This window comes from Platalea leucorodia, assembly GCF_965183815.1.
Source record: "Platalea leucorodia genome assembly, chromosome: 8".
In the NCBI taxonomy this organism is placed as follows: Eukaryota; Metazoa; Chordata; class Aves; order Pelecaniformes; family Threskiornithidae; genus Platalea; species Platalea leucorodia.
In genome coordinates, this window is record NC_138830.1 from 11,423,352 (window position 1) to 11,441,543 (window position 18,192).

Sequence of the window (18,192 nt, forward strand, 5' to 3'; positions counted from 1 at the left end):
CAGGCAGCGCCCTGCGGCAGCGCCTGCGGCGGGACGGGGAGGGGCACCGGCATCGCCCCCGTCCTCCCCACGCCTCGGCTGCGGTCCCTCCGTCCGAGCAGAGAGCGGGCTACCTTCTTCCCGCCCCGCCGGGCGGCCCGGCCCCGTCCTCCCCGCACTGCAAAGGGGCGCACGGTTGCTGCATTGCGCTGCATTGCACCGCGTTGCGTCGCGCTACGTTGCAATGTGTTGCACCGCATTGCCTTCGCGTTACAGCGCGCTGCATCCCACCGCTGCCGCGCTGCCCGGGGCGGGGGGGGGGCGGGGGGCGAACGTTCCAGACCCCCCAGGCTGCGGCACGAGCGGCGGGAAGGGACCGGGCGGGGCACGGCTGGGAGGGGCGGCCCAGCGGAGGTGGCCCGCGCGGGGTCTTCTGGGAAATGTAGTTCGCAGGCCGCAAGTCAGCAGGCGGCCGGGGCGGAGGCGCGGACTACATTTCCCGTGGGGCGTCGCGAAGGAACGGGCACGGCGGCCCCCGCCCTCCTCCCCGCGCAGGCGCGGTGGGGAGGCAGGAACCGCTATAAGGGATGTTGTTTGGCTTCGCGGCCGCTGAGTGGAGAAGCCGCAGCGGGGGCAGTCGCCGGGCGGAGGTGAGCGGCGGCCGCCCCGCCCGTTACCGGGGGCGGGTGTTGAGGTGGGGGTGGGAAGCGACCCTTTGTGTGGGTGAGGGGGGCCGCCGCGCGGCCGAGGAGGCGGCTTTGCCGCCCCCGCCCCCTTTCCCGTGAGGAGGCCGGTCGAGCGGCGCCCCCCCCCCCCCCCCCCCCCGTGAGGAGGGCTGCGCTGTGCCCCCTCCCGCCGGCAGCTCGGGGCCATCGCTGTCCGTCCCAGCCCGGCTGGAGCGGGGGGATCCCTCCCTCAGTGGGGAGGGCCTCTCTTGGTTACGCCGGTGGGGGGGGGAATAGGGGAGGGGGGGACTCCCCTCCGCCCTCCCCCCCCCCCCCCCCCCCCCGCCTTGGGTCGCCTGGGAGGTGGCGGGCGGGTCGGGGGAGGCTGGCTCGCATCCCTGCTGCAGGAGGGACGCAGAGCCGGCAGGGTGCAGCAGCCCCGGGACCTGCCGCTCTGCAGCAGCCCCGGGGTCGGGGAGCAGCGCCCGGCCCTGCAGGGCGGGGGGCGGCCGGTGGCCGGCGCTGGCTGCGGGCGGGCTGCGCTGGGGGGCCGGTGTCAGCCGATGGGGGAAGGAGGCCGTGGCTGGTGGCAGCCCAGTGCACCGAGCCCAACCTGCTGATGCAGGTTCTGACTAACGTAACTTAATCAGGCTTGTTCCGTCGTGTTAGTTTAAGGCAAGTGACGGAATGCAATAAAGCAGAGTTATAAAACAAAGTCTTGTAGCGGGAGGCGATTTTCTTTTCGGGACTCTGATTCTCCTTCTGACCTTACAGTGCAATCTGATAGGTTGAAGGAAAACCTGCAGCGCTGAAGATGTGACTCCTTCCCATGCATGTTCGTACTTAATGATAGCTCAAGCCTACGGAGTATGCCAGTAATACTATAGAGAAGGAATATATCTTTCTCTAGAGCATGTGTGGAATGACTAATTTTATCGTGTGATATCTCTAGAGAGATCAGTTTTGCAAAACTTTGTACTGGTAAGTTGTCGGATCTGTGCGACTTCAGATGCTAACAAAAGATTTCAGGGATCTGATCATCCAAGTCCAGTTTCTCAAGGTTTCAGCTAAATGCTGTAGGTATTGCTTTAATCTGTCAGATTGCATAATCGTATTCCAGAGTTCTAAGGGAGGAAGTATGACAGTACTCTAGTGCATTGAGAGTCATTGTACTATTTGGTTACCTCAGGGTATGTTTAAACTAGTTCAGGGGAAGTTAGTCTTGTGTGTTTCCAAAGTCACATTATTACAGTCCTGTTGTAATAAAACTTTTGTAATGGCTTTCTGATTTTTATTTCAAAAACAAATTTTAAAAATAAATGACTGAAAGGAAGTGGTGGGTTGGGTATAGCACATAATGAACTGGAACTTAATTATTTTTCAGATATTTGAGGTGAAAATACACGTGTAAACCCTGGCGTTTACAGAAGATGAAAGACATCGACATAGGAAAAGAGTACATTATACCCAGTCCTGGGTATAGAAGTGTGAGGGAGAGAGCCAACTCGGTGCAGCATGAAGAGCAGGAAGGGTCAAAATTTCAGCATGCTAAACATAAGGTCAGTTTATTTTTTCATTCTCTGTGTTGCAGTCTGTGTTTATTAAATTACATGCAGCAGCAGCCTTTTTGCTGTGCCAGCTCTATATAATTCACTGCATTGAAGGTCAATAATGAATATTCCCTTTTGTTTGGAAGAGGTCATTCCAAGGGGTACTGTAGCTCTCTTAGTAACAAGTCTGAGCACCTATTAAGCGTTTTTCACTTTTAAATGTGGCTTTTTAGTAATATTTGAACAAAACAGACTTTTTTTTTTCTGGTATTCAAATCTTGATGTGAATCCAGGAAATGCTTTAAGCTTTTGTACTTAAGAGAACCATTACAACCAAGTAAGAACAGTGAAGAGCTCAGCACAAATCATGCACCATTCAGTGCTGGCAGCTGAAAAAACTCTTAATCATGCTATGTTTTTCTCAAGGATTAATTTTCTAAAGCAGATGTCTAGCTTGCTCTAGTAGCAAGACTTACTTTTTTTCCCCTCAGATGGAAGTAATCTGTATTGAATACTGTTCCTTGTGCATCTGTGTATTTAACATGGTGAGGTGCAGTCATAATTACTTCTAGTATAATTTGAGAGCTGTGTTTTGAAATAACCACTGGCTTAGAGCTTGCATGCCATTGTTCTGAGCTTCTAATTTTTAGAGCTTGTTCTCACTGAAAAGAATGCATATACCGAGTGCTATAGGGCAAAAAAATGCTCAGATAAATGGAAACACCCACACTGGTGAAAGATATGGTCTGAAACTAATAACCTGTACAAGTTGAAGATGATTAAAAATATTAGCTGCACTGAAATATTTTCTTGCATGTCCTGCTCTTAACCTTTCCTAAAATACTAATGTAGAACTTCCTGAAGCCAAACAAATAAAGTAAATACTGCCTATGTCTGACTTTTGCAATGACAAGGTGCTTGCAAATGTGTTGCTGGGCATTCCATACAGATTGCCTTTGACAGCCCTGGTGTGAGAGGGTTGGAGATGGGGAAACTCACCTTATTTGTATGGAGAAATTGTGAAGACTGTTTTTAAAGGCTTAACTTTTGCTGCATTATACTAGACATTGAGATACTATGTACATCAGATAAGGCTTACCTTGTTTTGCTGGGGCTAAAAGGGTTTTGCCAGGTGTTTTTTATGTGGGCTAGCAGTGCTGCACTGCTGTTTTTTTGAGATTGGAGTGATCTGCTCTGCAGCAGGCTGAGCGCAGTTTGCACTTGCAGGCCCTGCAGCTCCTAGTGTCCCTACAGGCTCTATGACTCAGCAGACTATTGCTGACAGCCTTCAGAGGAAGGCAGTGTCTGATGCATTAAAGCAGGCACTGATGCAGAACTAAGAGACCTCTGGAGTCACAGTGCAGCTTCTTAATGGCATTTATTATGTTGATGTCATGGGCTTGCTGTCTACTTGTCACCATCCAGTAGCAAATCTGCTCTGTCACATCACTGGTGACAACAGTGGTGCTGTTGGTGGACAGCTTTGTTTCCTGACCAGTGGCAGTGGAGTTAAGCAGTAATCATAGCATGTTATCTCTGCCCGTTGGTCTGCATCATCTAATCGTGTTGATGCCTGGTTTAACTTTTGAGGACAAAATCCTGAGTTTACTTCTAAACCTTTTAAATGAATGAAATCAATCAAACCAGCATATTTGCCTTTTTCTGATGGCTGAAAGTGAGCCAAGTCCTGCACATCCGTACAGCATGGCATTAAAATCTCTAACTTTGAGGCAGCTTTAGGTCAGCTTAACTCTCTTGCTGCGGTCTTGTTTACCCTTCTACCTCGAACATTTGATTTGCTGCCTACAACTACAGGGTAGTAGACCCAGATAACTGATTGCTAAACAGAGATTCTGTAAAATTTGTGATTACTGATGCAAGAAAATGGCTTACCCCAGTTCTTACCTGGAACTTTATCTGTTTTGGTTTCTTTGAGTAGAGGAATGAATGTAACTTATCTTGCTGATGGAATTGGCTAGTTCTGACAGATGGGTACTGTGACATTTTACTTGCTTAGTGATCTTGTTCAGTATGCCAGGGTTGAGTTAATTTTTAGCTCAAATGTTGGTACCCTTTCTGTTTTGCTAGCCTTATAGCTTGGATGTATACAAGTCATCAACAAATTCAGAGCTGTTTGTGTTTCTGCATGTCAGTGAGATTAAATCCTGCTTACTTGCAAAATACTGAGGTTAAGTAAAAGGAGCTGTATTCATAACACCTTATCTAAGTTGCACGTTCATGTTTGTGTGTACCAAGCTTTTTCCTTCCTAGTTGAAACAAGCTCTGGTTTCAGCAGCATTCTTGGCCTTATCGCTTGTTGGGATGCTTTATACTTTTGGTAACAGGGATAAGCAAAGAATTCTCTTTCATAAGGCTGAGCTTTGCCTGTTTGGTCAAGCGCTTCCTCTCTGCCTGTAACAACAGGGTAGAAGCTGTAGCTCAACTGTTAAGAAAACTGTTTCAAGGGGAGAGAAGGGACTGTGTCCTTTACTACTTTATCCTTTATGAAACCTGGGATTGGGTCAGATGCCTAAGACGGCTTACTGGGTACATGTTGGCATGGCTGGTGATGGAACACAATGGAGGGCTGATGTGATGAGGAAGGGTAGGACCACAGTGGTTCAAATAGAGGAACCTGGAACTCTGTCATTTGAACAACAGAGTGCAGCGTACCATCAGTAGAGATTTTGGGACTCTCAAATGTCTTGTAGAAGACCTAGCTCTGGATTTGAACTAGCTTGACCAGAAAATGACCAAGCTGTAAGTATGATCTGTATTGCAAGTAACAGGCTGCAAGCAGATTAAGGCTGTTATTTCACCATTAACTTCAGATCTTTGTGGAAGGTGGGTTTGGGACTGTTTTATGGCAGACTTATACTGCATGAGGTAGACTTCTTGCTAACATGTTGTATAGGTACCTCATACCTTGTAGAGCAAGGTAGAACTGTGTAGGAAGATACAGGAACATGCTGCCTCTGGTAGTCACGGACCACTGGTTAATGGCCAGTGGTGATGACCACTTCTGGTGGGGCTACAGGTACGTTTGGCTGATCAATAACATGACTCATTGGTTTTCCTATTGCCTGTATTGCTGCGTTTTTATACATCCTTCTTGAAGTGGACAAGACTAGTTGCCTGATCAAGATCTTTATAGCTGAAAGACCTTTTTTACTACTGAGCCAAGGCCCCAGAGCCTTTTTGTATGTCTCTTCTCTTCTTTGTGTTCTATAAAGGTTGTATTCAACTTTGTTCTTTCTGTCCTGAAGCCTGGTGTTCAGGTTTCCTGCTGAAAGGATGCTGTAATGGGTGTTCATGACAATAATGAAAAAGAACTTGCAATTCTTTCCTTAGAGGCTTAAACGCTGTTTGGTCACGGCCCGAAAGATCACTTCTTTGAAAGACAGGAGCTTTTCAAATAGGCTTCCTGGAATCATAATTGAAATCATGCTGCAATATAAGTAGGTCTAATTCAGCATTTTCTGGTGCTTAATGGAATGTTGCTATAGAAATTTGGACCTCTGAAATAGGCACTCTGGGACTGAAATTCAAGAAACAATTTTTATTCGGCTTGTGAATGCCTATATTCACCTCATGAATAAGTTTCTGCAGTGTGTTCTTATATCAATTGATTTTTAAGTCTTTGTTGGAGGCCTTAATGTAGCTTACAAAATAGGTTGTTAACTACATGTTCCCAGTGCATAATACCATACTAATTGGGCTTATTGTATGTGGGGGCATGGCTGTTCTGAATGAAGGTAACTTAAAGGTGCACTTGCTACCTAGCACTGTAGTCCGTAGTCTTCATCTGTAAGAAGCTGTTATGTTACTAGAGAATAAAAATTAAGAGATGTTTTGAAATATTGATTTATACTTACACCTTTAGAACTTTTTGTTGTTAGAATGCTTGCGTGTCCTTCAAGTTGTATCTGAAGTAATTGTATTTAAAATGACAGATGAGGAAGAGAAATAACTTGTTTTCAAAGTGGTTTTGGAATAGGCTCTTCTCAAATGTAGACTTCATGTTTATTTGATGGAACGGCAAGCGAGTGAGTATTTTGCTCCCCGTTATGTTTGCAACAACAGAAGAGGATGTAGAAGCAGCTTGTTCTCATGATACACAATGCTTGAGAACTCAATTCTTGAAAATCTAGTCCCTGAAATTAACAATGCTAGGGCACTAATTTACAGATTGCACTCTAAGCTGTAATTGGTTCTGACTGGAATGTAGTGTTCAGGATTAGGATCTCGCTGCTGAAGCATAATGATTGCATCTGCAGCATCTGTGGTAAGCCTGAAGTGCATATTGCTGCACTGGAAGACACTGGGCAGTGTGGAACTGTAGAGATTTCTTTAAACATGCAGGAAAAACATGTTTCTAACTTCAGCTATCAGAAGCCCTACTAATACTCCTGTCTTCTCCTTGATCTCTTATTTTTCAGGTTTGTCTCTGACAGCTTTTGCCAAAGACAGCAGAGAAGGTGATCAGAACTTGCTGGAGTTGATGTAAATCCTTCAAGCACTGATCGCTTTGAAGTGATTTATCACTGACTGACTGTCCAATAGTCAGATCAACTCTGCCTCTCAACCTCTCTGGAGCATCTGAAGTGTCTGAACCAACTGCGCTGAGCAACATGTTCAAAAATAGGAATGTGAATGTAGCCTGCGTAGTAGAGCCTTGGCACTCCATGCTTAGAGCAGGCCTTCTAGATAGCTTAACGATAAGCTTTTAGTTGTAGCTGAAGCTGCTGGATGTCTCTGCGTTTTTCCAGAAGACATCATATTTTCATAACTAAACAAACACAGAACTTCAGGAATCACAGCCTCATAGGCTTTTATGGGCTGTAGGTATTCTGAATCAGTTTCTACACAGAAAAGTATTGCTATATGGCTGGCTCAGATTACAGCTAGAAGCTGCAGTAGTTTGAGCTGAGCCAGTCCTCACTGCGTGAGAAGGTGAAACTGTAGTTGACTACTTGATCAAGATGACTGGCAAAGTGCTAGACTCATTTTAATTGCCACCTAGCTGAGCATCTCCAGTGGTGTTGGGCTGCACTAGGAGAGATGTGCAAGAACAGAGCAAACCTGGATGTGTGTGTTCATGTGTTTCTGAAACTCATAACTGCTGCCATCATACTCTGCCTATGGCTACACTTAGCAGCTTGAGGATCTCTTGTCTGTTAATAACAGACTATACACAAGTGCAATCTTACCTTATTTCCTCAGATTATAGCTGCATAGAAGGTGAGGGAGGACTCAGTTTAGGTTGTGTTGCCATAAAACATGTAAAACTGACACAGGTGCAGGTATATAACAATAAATCTGAATTCTTTATAATAATTAAAACCTAGAATTAGAATTTCAGCTTTTGCAGTGTAGTGCATTTCTGTACTCTGCTGCAGTCTGACTGCAAGGAGATACTTATTTCCTGGGGCTGTTTTGATAAAATTGGAAACTAATGCCATTGTATTGTCATTGTTGCTTGAGTCTTCTGTGAAGTAGGAAAGAAAACAGTGTTTGTCCAGTGATCTTTGGAAGCCTTATATAAAAGGCTATGCTAGGTGAGGCATGTTCCTCTATGAATCCTGCTTTGGTGTCTTCTTCCCCTGCTGTGAACAAACTGCTGCAGTGTAAGGCCACTGATGGAGGGAGTAGGTATGATATGTTCTAAAATGAACCAATTCCTACTGACTAACACGTAGTGGATCAGACCTGTTAGTCTCTGTAACATCAGCTCTGAAGGCTAAAAGTCTAATGCTGTAGTTGAGCAGCTGCAGTAGCAGGGAGTTTAGGTGAGTTGATGATTAGACCAGTTCTGCAGATGGTGTCCATAAGACGTGCTGTGTAACTTTACTTTCCTTGTTGGTAAAGTTTTAACTGAACACTATATGGTATATAATGTCATAAGAACAAAGCATGATGCAGAGTCTGCAGCTCTGATACGACTTGTGTGGTGTCTGAACATGTGCAGTATGGTGGTTAGAAACACATTGTGCTAATAAACCTCTAAAATTATGTGGGGGGGTGAATTTCTGTTTCAGAGCAATGGTTTTCCTCCACAGCTCACTATTCTAGAACAAGTGCCTGGAGGCTGGGAGAGAAGCCACTGCTGGTACAAGCCACTGCAGGAGACTTCTGGGAAAAAGCAGCCACCATAATGTGTCATGCTGAGAGGAGGGAGATGGCAGGAAGGAGAGGGTAAACAGAGCCAAGGTCTTAAATATAAAGGAAAGTTAGAAATTAGGAGCATATAAGCCCCCATGCTGAAGGTGGCTAAGGTGAACAGTGCATGAAAGTAAATAACAGCATCCCTCAAACCCAGTTTCAGTGACTTAACTGCCCTGACAGTGCCTAAATATCTGTGAGTGTACCCTTGTTAAAAGCTGTAGAGAATGTTCCTGTTACAAATTTGATGATACTCAACCTTTCTAAGCAGTGTGCAGGAAGGAAAGGAAGGAAGATGGAAACTTTTGCCTTCCTTAGCATTTCTATTTTGGTTTACTATTATGCCATCTACAAGTGTTTAAGGGTTGAGTAGAGAGTGCAGCTGTATCAGGAGCATGTAAAATGCTCTTGGGTTCAATCCTGAGCTATTGTTCTGGAGATTCTTTCAGAAACTTGTCTGAAGATCCTCAGTGTGATCAGCAGAGTTGAAACTCAGGGATAAGCTCACATAATGAGCTCAAGAAGGCCAATCTAGACAAGTGAAGTGCCTACATACTGAAGGCATATTTTTTCTCTAAATGTTAACTACTTTTACTTTTTAAACTTAAATGAAAGCAGAACTTAAATCTGTCTTGTCAGTATTTCTGTTATCTTTGAAAACTTTGAATATGATTAGACTATGTGCAGAAGCAAAGACTCCTGTTGCTTTCTAAAGATGCGTTAATTCCATGATATGCCCAGAGAACTGAATGTATTATCTTGGTTAGAATCCTATCCTGTTGAGTTTTTTTTACCATTGAACTTCTGCTACTAAAGTACTCGCTAACATGACACAAGATCCTTGACTTGTTTTTTGGTGAATGTTTTATGATGATTTTCTAACCACTCTGAAGAAGTGATAGCTCTACCTTGTCTTCCATATATATATATGTATTATCAGCTGAGAAAGGAGCATATCCATCAGCCAGTCACGTATCAAAAGTTTACCTGAAACTTGGAGGGGAGTTAACTGTATCTGAGAAGATTTATAGTAGGAGGAACAAAAAGGCAAAATCCTTCACTGGGCAGAGACATTCTCCAGAGGAACATGGTGTTCTAGCTATTTCATGGCTTCCATTTAAAGTCATCTGTCATCTTTAGTGCACTAACCATCTTTTGTCTAAGTCCTAGCCACATGATAAAACCTTGGATCTGGCCACTTGCCAGTATTGTCTTTGACTACTGTTGGTTGGTGTTCCTTTGTCCAAACCAGATTTGTAAACCAGTCTGCTCACAACCAAAAGTGTGTGAGGAGCAGATTAACCATCAGTAAAGGAAAGCTTCTGGTATCTTTTCCATTGTAGTGTTCCATATTTGTGCTGGAGACATTCTGCCCTGTGGCTGTCTCAGAAACTCAGCGTACAGTTCTAAGAGTTTCTAGAAGGATTTAATGGATCTATCCAAACTACTGGAGGACTTAACTTGCAATGAGTCAAAACACTTATATGCAGGGACTTCTGATACTTTGAGACACTGAGATGGCTATTACTTTTTGAACATTCATATCGTAGTGCTAAGGAATAGTCATTTGCATTCTGAACTGCATACTGTGAACAGGCTGTTCCACAAACAATCTATTTCAGTCCTTTTTGAGGACTAAGGTTACAGTATTTCAAAGTCAACATGTCTGGAGCCCCAAGGTGTTTATTTTGAGTTTACTAGTTCATTTGCCACTTGAGTGGGGTGCCCCTTGCTTTAGGAAGCATGTGTTGGTACAGGAAGGTGAGTTGAATAAAAGCCTGTTATATTAAGCTCGGTAAATGCTGTGGTGTCAAGGCTTCTGCTGTCATTCACTTGTGGTTCCATGCCAGAGAAGTGTGAGTTTAAAAACTCCCTGGATGCTCCTGGTGTTGTACTAAATTGACCTGTGTAGCTTCTGTTGTGACCTAGCTTACACATGGCCTGAGCTGTGGCTGCTCACAGCTTGGATAAGTGCACTCTGCGCTGGGTTAAAAACTGGCTGGACGGCCGAGCCCAGAGAGTGGTGGTTAATGGAGTAAAATCCAGTTGGCAGCCGGTCACGAGTGGTGTTCCCCAGGGCTCAGTATTGGGGCTGGTCCTGTTCAATATCTTCATTGATGATCTGGATGAGGGGATTGAGTGCACCCTCAGTAAGTTTGCAGATGACACCAAGTTGGGTGGAAGTGTCGATCTGCTGGAGGGTAGGAAGGCCCTACAGAGGGACCTGGACAGGCTGGATCATTGGTCTGGGGCCAACTGCATGAGGTTCAACAAGGCTCAGTGCTGGGTCCTGCACTTGGGTCACAACAACCCCATGCAATGCCGCAGTCTTGGGGAGGAGTGGCTGGAGAGCTGCCTGGTGGAAGAGGACCTGGGGGTGTTGGTTGACAGCTGCCTGAACATGAGCCAGCAGTGTGCTCAGGTGGCGAAGAAGGCCAATGGCATCCTGGCTTGTATCAGGAATAGTGTGGCCAGCAGGACCAGGGAGGTGACAGTGCCCCTGTACTTGGCACTGGTGAGGCCGCACCTTGAGTACTGTGTTCAGTTTTGGGCCCCTCACTACAAGAAGGACATGGAGGTGCTGGAGCGTGTCCAGAGGAGGGCAATGAAGTTGGGGAAGGGTCTAGAGAACAAGTCCTATGAGGAGTGGCTGAGGGAGCTGGGGTTGTTCAGTTTGGAGAAGAGGAGGCTCAGGAGAGACCTTATTGCTCTCTACAACTACCCAAAAGGAGGCTGTAGGGAGGTGGGGGTTGGTCTCTTCTCTTGTCCTATTGCTTGTTACTAGGGAGTAAATGGCCTCAGGCTGTGCCAGGGGAAGTTTAGGTTGGATATTAGAAAAAAAACTTCTTCACTGAAAGGGTGGTCAGGCACTGGAACAGGCTGCCCAGGGAAGTGGTTGAGCCCCCATCCCTGGAGGTATTTAGAATCATAGAATCGTCAAGGTTGGAAAAGACCCTTAAGATCATAGAGTCCAACTGTTAACCCAGCACTGCCAAGTCCATCTATACCATGTCCTCAAGCACCACATCTATCTGTTCTTTAAATACCTCTTTAAAAGAGGGTAGATGTGGTGCTTGAGGACATGGTTTAGTGGTGGACTTGGCAGTGCTGGGTTAACGGTTGGACTCGATGCTCTTAAGGGTCTTTTCCAACCTTAATGATTCTATGATATCACTGGAAGAACACCTCCAGCGTATGGCAGGCTGGCTGCATGTGGTTCAGAATGGTAGAGCTTACATGAGCAAGTCAGGGGCCAAATCCTCAGCCTGTGCTGTGCTAGTTTGATCTGTGTAGTGAGCAGTTTGTGTCCCAGCTTTGTGGTCAGAGCATATGTAGGGTGCTAATTCTGTAGGGCAACTTGTAGTTAAGGCTGATCGTTATTTCCAATTCCACAGGACTCTGCTGTTACTGTACTGCTAGCACGCATAAACTACCCAGCTCCAGTGCTGGATGATCCGTGTACAATCTCGGCTCTGAATGAATCCTATGTCCTTTGATTATGAGATCATGAATACTAGCTTTAATGCAAAACAAAAGGCATGGATTTATTTATACCAGAAGCCTAAGCAGGTGCACAGCTGCTTCTCAGATGCAGACACAGCAGTTACTGTTGCAAAATCCTAAAATGAACACTACCTGTCAAACTCTGTGTTTCTTGGATTGCAGAAATAAGAGGATTTGCCTGGGAAGAGTTTAGAACATCTCACCTCAATGCTAACGCTTACCAGAATTCAAGGCCAAGGTCAAATAAGCAATGTTCCTGGAAGAAACTGATATGCCTGTCCTCAGCAAGGACTCTATGTGCATCAAGTAAAAGTGCTCAATATGTGACTAAAATATTCAGGCTCATCACAAACATACATACCCTGATCTTGTTTGGCTACAGAGCCCCAATATTGGTGCCAAGCACTACTGGGAGACTTCTGCTCTAATCTGAGGATGCATAAACTCAGGCTAGCTTTGAAACCATGACGCAAATGCTAATTCAACTTCTGCTAATCCTAGCCCAGAAGGACAACTGCAGAGGTCTTGTGTAATGAAGTCACATATAACAGTGTTAGAGTGAATGGCTGGACTTCAAGCTGTTGAATCTCTGAACTCTTGTGGCAAGTCAGAGCATGCTTCTGAACAGCTAATTCTCTTTTCACTTAAGAGAAATATGGCGCAGCTGCACTTATTCTTGCATTTGGATATATGGTTGGTGCTGTAAAGAGCTGTTCTTCCCTGTAGCAGAAGCTGGGAAGGCAGCAGAGACGTGAACTTTCATTTATGCTCCACTTATCAGGAGGTGGAAGAAATGGAGGCCCTAACTTCTTGACTTGGTTCATTGCAGCAGTCCTGGAAGCTGTAACCATAATTTCTAGGCATCTAAAGCTATCTGGTGGTCTTATCTTGGTGCTGTGTGAATTCAGCTGCACTGTCTGTACTTGGCAATCGATATATGCAGGTGTCTAAAGGATCAATGCCTCCTTCCTCACACCCATTGTCTGTGATCTAGCCCAGTGCCTGCTCCTTGCTGCCTCTCCTTCAGGGAGACAGCTGGTATGGGTGGATGATATGCCAAACTAGTCTTAAACAGGCTCATGTTCTAATCAGGCAGGGTATTATAAAGCATTCTAGCTACAGAGTAGCCTGGGAGTCTAATGCTGCAAATCCCCCTATTAATACTTTTGTAGATTGTGTACTGCATCAAATCTGGTGAAAGGAGAAGAGGAAAATTGCCTTAGTGGAATATAAAGTTCATAGAGCACTTGCTGCTTCACCAAGCAATGGCAGATTTGACAATGTTTGGACCTGCAAACCTATTTAATTTTTAGATGCTCCTGGGTTTGGTGACTTCCAGAAGTCGGGATGACAGTGCTTTAAGGGTTGCTTGTGCTACTTGCAAAAGCAGTGTATAAAACCCATGAGTACTTTCAAGTGGGGTTATGCTTGGAAAGAGGCAGAGAAATTTCTGGGGTTATGCTTGGAAAGACTCGGAGGAATTTCTGGGAAGAAGGATGTAATTACAACTTCAGAGTATCTCTTCCTAGACTTTTGTTTTGTTTTTGGTTTAGTTATCCTTAAGCTAAGTGGAAGAGTTGATCCTATTCTTCCCCAGCCCATACAAGCTAATCACTAATCTTGTTTTGAAACACCAGTCCTTTAATGAAGTCTCTTAAATATTTTAAAATTGCTGTTCATCCCGGAGTTGTAATATGGGGAACACTTTAAGCACTGAGCAGAACTGATGATCATATAATTCTCCTTCTCCCCATATGCCCCCCTAATCCTGATCTCTGTTGTGCTGGTTGGTTAGTTTCCCATTTGCCTCTCCTTACTGGGAACTTGAACAAAGGAGCGAGGAGGCCTGCTGAGCTCTGCCTTCTGAATGCAAGAGGTGGGAGTTCCTGTTCTGCAGTATTGCTAACTCAGAGTTCTTTACTACTTAAATAAAACAATTTTAACTTTATGTAATAGTAAATCAGTCACAGTAGCTTCTGTATTCTGTATGAGCTGCAAGAATTAATAAAAGAAGCCTTTATATATATGCTTGAGTTTCCTGTCGGGTAGCAGTAGAACCAGAAGAGATGCAGCTTCTTCCCTGCAGTGATCTCAGCCCTGGAAGATTTCTGCCTTATGGAAGAGAAGACAATAGTTGTTTGGTGGGTGGGGTTTGGGTCATATGTTGACTATATACACATCAAATTCTTTCTCTGCAAGATGAGTAATGGATGGAAAAATCTATTTTGCTTAGCCTCTAGGCTTGTCTTGTTTTGCTGTTATCATCTGATGGTACAGTTGTCAAGCCAGTAAATTGCTACCTTCTCTGTTAAATGAGAGATTGCCTGTGTGAAAGGCTAGTATTTCACTGTTTGTTTTTGTTGTTGTGTTTTTTTTTCCTCCCCATATACAACACAGCTGCCTCCTTTCTCTTCATCTGCTCCCTGTCCTCAGAAATAAATGCCCATGTTGGCTGCTTAGCAGGTTTTCAGAAGTGTCCTTCTATTTCACATATTTGCGTTTGCTTGCCTTTCTGTGTAATGTTCCTCATGCCCCTCTTGCTTCCTACTGAACTTCTGTCTTGCTTACCTCTGACATCATGTATATTTGACAGCTTTGTAGCTTGGCTCCTAATTTTTCTGTGTTTTCATGGCCTTCTCACATGACCTTGGTATGGGGATTGTGAATTTGGTACTGCTATCTCTAATGAGCAAATCTTTTTCCTTGCCCTTAAACAACTTATTCTCCTCACTTCACCCAGACTTTCTGTCATGACGTGTCTTGAGCCAACCGCGTTGTCTTTCTGGCTCTCACATTACCTTATGTGCTTACTGTTGCTGTGACCACTTAGTTGGACAAGGAAATCACGATAACAGGTGCTGGTAGGGTTTTGTTGCTCTCAAGTTGCAGAAGGTCAGAGGGGGCAGGTGTGCTCTGTGGTAGCAGCACCAGCTGTGCTTCTCTTTCTCTGCCTGTCTGTGAGCTGGCTGCGGAGGTAAAAGAAGACGAGATCATGTGTGTAGTGATACTTCCTCAGTACTCTCCATACTCTCGGGGACTGCCCTCAGGATTAAAAGTTTAACCGTTTTCTTCATCTGTTAATTTTCCCCGTCATCTATTGAATCATATCAGCCTGCACCCATGTGTGCCACAACTTCACAAAATGTGGAGTGCAGAACCATTACCCTCTGTTAGGAGCTGCCTGTGGCTTCAGAGAATCCACCAAATATTAATAAAATGCTGGGTAAATGATTGCTGTTGCCCTCTGTCATGCATTTAATAAGACATGATATGCTTATCCTATGTGAGTTTAGTTCTCCCATTTTTAGTCAATTTATGTATTTGAACTTTACATCATCCTATGACGGAGAATTCTAAATTTAAGTACGCCTTGTGTGAAAAACATTTATTTCACTGAGTGTCCCCAGTTCTTTTGTTGTAAGAACAGTTGGTGATCGTTCCCTAGTTCTCTTCATGATTTTATGGACCTCTCAAATACCTGTACCTTATCTTTATTATTCTCTTCTATCCAACTGAAAAGCCTTAAATTGATGCTTGTGTGGAAGCTGTTCCAATCCCAACTGTTCTCATTGCTTGCAGAAAGTAATTTAAGGTATAATATCCTTTTTGAACTGAAGTGACAGGGGACTGACTCTCGTGTTCAAAAAGGAGGCAAACCCCATTTTTTTTAAGTGGTATGGTAATGCTTCTTGCTTTATTCTTTGTGTCTTCTGTAACAGTTCTTCATTGTCTTTTGGCCTTTTTGATGATGCCGAGTAGCGAGCTGCTGTTTTTCAAGAAATGTCTGAATGATTCCCCCTGCCCCCTCTGGTTAGGGATATCTGATTTAGGCTTGTTTTGTTTCTGTGAACACTTCTTTAGATTTATCAACACCGTGTTGTATCACCTGGTTCGTTGCTTGTATTGGTATGTTAATAATTTGCTGAATTAGAAAAAGTGCTGTCTGATTTCTGTTTGGTAGCACAGCCATGATTTATTAGACGTTTCTTTCAAGAGCAGTGCTGGAGCCTGTTATATCACGTTGCTAATGACTTCTTCAAGCTTTTAGTTTCCAAGAAAACTGTACATGCATGCAGGCAATCAGGGTATCGCCAGTTGATGAACACCTGAAAAAATAGGGATTCAGAAACCTAAATTAATAGTGTTGGGGTTGTTGCTAGTTTTTTGTACTTCTTTTGCTGTAGAACTGCTTAGGAGTCTCATTTCTTCCTGATAAACTCTATGCTTTGAAGATTTTTTTAATGTGACACAGAACTGTATGGTCTTTCTTAGAATCTTAATTGTGCAGTAGTGCGATGCATTTGTTTCTTGATAGTCGTACGTGTGGGATTTTGACAGCCTTGCCAAGATGGAGATGAGCAGTGTGCTCGACTAGGCGTTTGTGCTTATACTTGCCTGTATGGCAAGATGTTATAAAGGCCTTTCAAAGGCAGTGCCCCAGTCTTTTATCAATGCATCTTTTCCACCTTTGCTGAGAGAATTCTATGGAGCAGCTCTGGAGAGTTTAATCATTTTTCACAGTGAGTGTTTAAGAATATTATCTTTTGGCTGCCTAAAAATACAGTATCTTGCAGTTGTGCTTTCTTATTAAAAAGCTATTCTTGTTTGTAAGTGGTGAAAAACTTCTTTTATGCTGACAAATACAGTGGTTTTTGTTTTGGAAGACTTTTTTTTTAACTTATAGGCACTTTTTGTGTGCTCTGAGAAACTGATTCTGCAAATAGCCTGTGGCATCACTTAGAAACAAGCATGTTATCAGCAGTAGGGTGTTTGGGCAGATCTGCCTGGGGCTCTTGCAAAGAGTAACATAGCAAACTAGCTACGAATTCCTCTGCTATAACAGAAAAGCAGTGGTGCAGAACTTTTCTCCACTACTGAGTCCTTTGAGACATCTTTGGCAGGTCCCTTATTAATGCTGATTTGGGTAGATTTAGTAAGGCGGTATTGCCCTTAGTGAGTCAGTAGTTTAATGTAAATTGAGTGAGAAGTCTTAATTCAGATTTCAAGTGTTGCATAGTTTTGAGTCACTCCATATGTGATAATGTTATTTTGTTATTACTTTGCTTATCTTCTTTTGTAATCATAGCTGTAGGTTTTGTGAATAAGTTTTTTGAGATCAGGACTGTGGATTGTTGACAACATGTTTAGGCGCTATTTAAGTACTTTGGTTAAATAAAGGGCAGATTTATGCTATTATAAATTTTCTGTTCTTGTCCTCCACATGAGTGGAAGCGATGTGTCTTAATGTGCTACATGCTTACATGGTAATGTAGTACAGACTAAGTCGCTGGTGGCGTTTCTGACAAATATTACATGATGCAAAGTTAGGAACCAAGTGCTTGCTATCAATACGCGTTTAGTGCTTTGCAGATACTGTGTTTTTAGGAGGCACCTACAGTTGCTGTTTTCAAAGAAGTAAAATAACCTTGCTCTGGGAAGGCAACTAGTAAGGGTAAACATAGTATCTGTTTGTGAGACAGTCAGGAAGATTTTTACCTCAGAACTGCGTTTTTTCCACAAAGTAGCGCCATTTCAAAAAATTAGAATACAAACAGGTAACATGGCACTGCAATAGATGGTCCATTAATTCAGCAGAACCAGTCGTGAGCCCTCTGTGAGTATAGATAGCAAGCTCATCTCCTCAGATAGTTTTGACACCTCTAGCTTCTGATCAAACGGTTTGTTCCAACTCTGCAACATTTTGACTACTCCATATCATTGCTGTTTCCTTTCTCCTTTAGATTAGCATTTAGGTCTGCCTTTCACTAGGCCTGTGGAAAAACTCCTCTGAGATAAGGCTTGCCTTTTAAGTGGTTGTTAGTAAAGTTGCTGAGCCATTGAAAAGCGCGGCTGGGAGCAGAGAAAATTGTCATCTTTGTTCCCTTTAGTTTAGAGAAAAAGCAGGAAACATGATAAAAGAAAGTACAATTCTGCTTAATGCCTATTGGTTTTTTGATCTAATCCAAAGTATTTTTGAAGAAGGGACTTTAGTAGTATTCTGAAGATAATTTGAGTTTTCTGTGGATAAGAATACCTAAATTACACTAAGAGGCTGTAAATTCATCAAGAATATATTTCTTAATTTCACTGCATAAGCCAGTCATTGATTTCCGGAACTGATGTCAAAGGTAGTTGATTTTGTAATTTTTCTCTTTTATTTCCTGTGGCTGGATGCAAGATTAGTCTGGTCCGTCCATTTATCCTTTGAATGCACAGGCACAATACTGGTGTTAATTTATGTTTTACAAATGCAGCAATCTAATGCAGATCTAGAATGTGTGCCTTCCATGTCTTTGCTGCCAGGCTGAAGCCTGTCCTCTAAGACATTTAAA

At 43.7% G+C, this 18,192-nt stretch overlaps 1 protein-coding gene across 11 annotated transcripts in view; it reads left to right on the forward strand.

Annotated features, from left to right (window-relative positions):
- The first annotated feature begins 540 nt into the window (after positions 1-540).
- The window catches only part of ABCC5 (ATP binding cassette subfamily C member 5), a 53,752-nt gene continuing 36,100 nt past the window's right edge, over positions 541-18,192 (forward strand). For 5 of the 11 annotated variants that reach the window (XR_014229055.1, XR_014229056.1, XM_082320339.1 and 2 more), the window contains exons 1-2: positions 541-629; positions 2,029-2,203. Coding sequence is in view for 6 of the 11 variants with exons in the window: in XM_082320339.1 (XP_082176465.1) it covers positions 2,075-2,203 (129 nt within the window). In the remaining 5 variants the exon portion in view is untranslated. Of the gene's footprint in view, positions 630-1,418; positions 1,626-2,028; positions 2,204-6,650; positions 13,737-14,081; positions 17,989-18,192 lie in introns of those variants that run through there. The other 6 variants (XM_082320347.1, XM_082320346.1, XM_082320341.1 and 3 more) reach the window with 5 other exon arrangements.